The 2,859-nt window shown below is 50.4% G+C and overlaps 1 protein-coding gene across 1 annotated transcript; it reads left to right on the top strand.

The window, feature by feature from the left end:
• The first annotated feature begins 1,031 nt into the window (after positions 1-1,031).
• LOC123512551 (extensin-like) lies at positions 1,032-1,649 on the top strand. Its single transcript, XM_045268977.1, has one exon. The coding sequence runs from the start codon at positions 1,032-1,034 to the stop codon at positions 1,647-1,649; it is 618 nt and encodes a 205-aa protein (XP_045124912.1).
• The last annotated feature ends 1,210 nt before the right edge of the window (positions 1,650-2,859 follow it).

A 2,859-nucleotide genomic window follows, 5' to 3' on the forward strand; every position in this document is an offset into this window, starting at 1 on the left:
TAACAAGCGCCTGGAATACCACCACTCAACACCCGAGTAGTAGTGGTGGTGGTGGTGGTGGTGGTGGTGATGGTAAACACGTGGAATAAGAAGCTAATAAAGACGAGGTAAAATAGTATGATTAAAAAGGCAGTTTGTCCGGTGCTTCTATCCCAGGTGAGCTAATTAAGAGGCCAACCTACCTGATAGAGGAATTTGAATACACGAGAGAGAGAGAGAGTGAGAGAGAGTGAGAGGGAGAGGGTATATCGAGTTAAGCATATATAGACTACGGCGTGTATTGTATGTTATTATGTCTAAATACAGCCTTTATACCACATCCCTCATAGTTAATTAGGGGCAGGTAAGCTCAGGTGAACTTATATCCTACCAGGTGAACTAAAACGAGACTTAATTTATCTTCTTTTTTTTCCTTCTCTTTTTTTCTTTTTTTTCGTCTTGATTTTCTACTTTTTCCCTCTCACTGCGTTACCTGAGGACAAGAAAAGGTGATTGGCAGGTGTGATTAAAGCGAGTTACCTGTTACCTGCATGATTATGTAGTGTGTGTGTGTGTAATTACGTATCATTGCTTTAGCACCCAATCAGCTTTACACACACACACACACACACACACACACACACACACACACACACACACACACACACACACACACACACACACACACACACACACAATAGACGAACGAAATCAAGGAAAGAAAACGAATAATCAAAACATGAAAACACAAAAACACATCATTTTTTCCATCAAAGAAAACCGAATTTACGATCACACACACACACAAAAAAAAGGCAACACACACACACACACACACTAAGAACAAGACGAAGGAAAGAAAGAAACTAGCTAGGAAAAAAAAAACACTCGTACACACACACACACACACACACACACACACACACACACACACACACACACACACACACATAAGTCCTTTTCCTGTGTTCGTTTTCATACCAACACAACGGCCATCCAATCGCGCCCAATCTTCCTGTGATGGCACTGGGCTTGCTCCAAATCCAATAAGTATGCTAGACCTCTACACCCCCACGCCCCCACGCCCCCACGCCACCCCAACGCCCCCCACGCCACCCCTACGCCATCCTGCACCTCCCCACGCCATTCCAAGCCACCTCCATGTCACCTCACGCCTCCCCCTCCACCCCCATGTCTTCCCACGCCACCCACCCACGTCACGTCTCTCCTACTTCCACCAACACGCCATCCCTACTCCCTCCAACACGCCACCTTACACCTCCACACACGCCTCTTCTAACACACCACTCCACGCCTCCTACACACGCCCATTCGTCTCCATGCTTCCTCAATACACGCCCCATCAAACAACCACATATGCTCCTTCTCCCCACGCCACCCCACGCCTCCACACGCCTCTTCTAACACACTCCTCCACGCCTCTTAAACACGCACCTTCACCTCCATGCTTCCCCAAACACGCCCAATCAAACTCCCCACACACGCCTCTTCTTCCCACGCCTCCCCACACGCCACCCCACGCCTGTTCACCGACGCACCCCCAAAACAGCCCCTCACAAGCCTATGACCCCTTAGCTAGCACCCAACGCCCCTCCAACCCCCCGGACACGACCCCAGCACCCTCCCACGCCTCCCCACGCCCCCTGTAGCCGCGCCCTCCGCCCTCCATCACCCGGACAAACTACATTGCTTCTCTATTCATGACTCGCCGACAAAATTCCCGTTCTGTGTCGTTCTGTGCCCGTCTCCCTCCTGCCCCCTGCCTCTCTCTCTCTCTCTCTCTCTCTCTCTCTCTCTCTCCCTCAGTTCTGTGTCCCTCCTCCTCTCTCCCCTCCTCTCTCTCTCTCCTCTCCCTGTGTTCCTGTACCCAAGTCTCTATTTGGTGTGTATCGTTTATTCTCTCTCTCTCTCTCTCTCTCTCTCTCTCTCTCTCTCTCTCTCTCTCTCTCCGTGTCTTAGTGTCTCCTCTCCCATTGCCACCCCTCACTTCTTCTTTCTTTTTTTCTCTCTTTCTATCGTTCTGTTTCTCTCTCTCTCTCTCTCTCTCTCTCTCTCGTGAACGTTTACACTCTAAAACACCCCAAAACACAGCAAAACATCACCAACACATCCCAAAACACCCCAAAACGCACCAAAACACCCCAAATCACCTCCAAAACACTCCTAACACACCCCACAACACACCCCAAAACACTCCAAAACACACCAAAACATCACCAACACACCCTAAAACATCCCAAAACATCCCTAAAACACACCAAAACACACCAAAACACACAAAAACACCCCAAAACATCCCAAAACACATAAAAACACACCAAAACACCCAAAACACACCCAAAAGTTAAGATACACCCTAACAACACCCCAACACACCCTAGACACACCCCATAAAACTACCTCACCCCAAACACACCAAACACACCCCAACGCACCCGACTCTTACCCTAACACACCCGACTCACCTCTCACATAACGCAGGGGTGAGGGGTGAGGGGGTGAGGGGGTGAGGAGGGTCCCAAGAGGGGTGATACAGTTGCCCCCTCACCCCCATCCACGCCACCCTTCTCGCCCCCCCACGGCCCCTCCGCTAGATTTGATATAAAAATGGACCGTGGACCTCTCGTTTGAGTGGCTATCAGGACTCCCAGAATGGCCCGCGCAGAGGAGGAGGAGGAGGAGGAGGAGGAGGAGGAGGAGGAGGAGGAGGAGGAGGAGGAGGAGGAGGGGAGGCAGAGGAGAGTTTACGAAATGGAGGACAGAGCTGACGATGAAGGAAGGAAGGAAGGAAGGAAGGAAGGAAGGAAGGAAGGAAGGAAGGAAGGAAGGAAGGAAGGAAGGAAGGAAAAGGAATAAAAT

This window comes from Portunus trituberculatus, chromosome 34 (assembly GCF_017591435.1).
Source record: "Portunus trituberculatus isolate SZX2019 chromosome 34, ASM1759143v1, whole genome shotgun sequence".
Taxonomy (NCBI): Eukaryota; Metazoa; Arthropoda; class Malacostraca; order Decapoda; family Portunidae; genus Portunus; species Portunus trituberculatus.

Coding starts and splice junctions, on each gene's coding strand:
- LOC123512551 (XM_045268977.1), top strand. CDS start 1,032: ATGCTAGACCTCTACACCCCCACGCCCCCACGCCCCCACGCCACCCCA.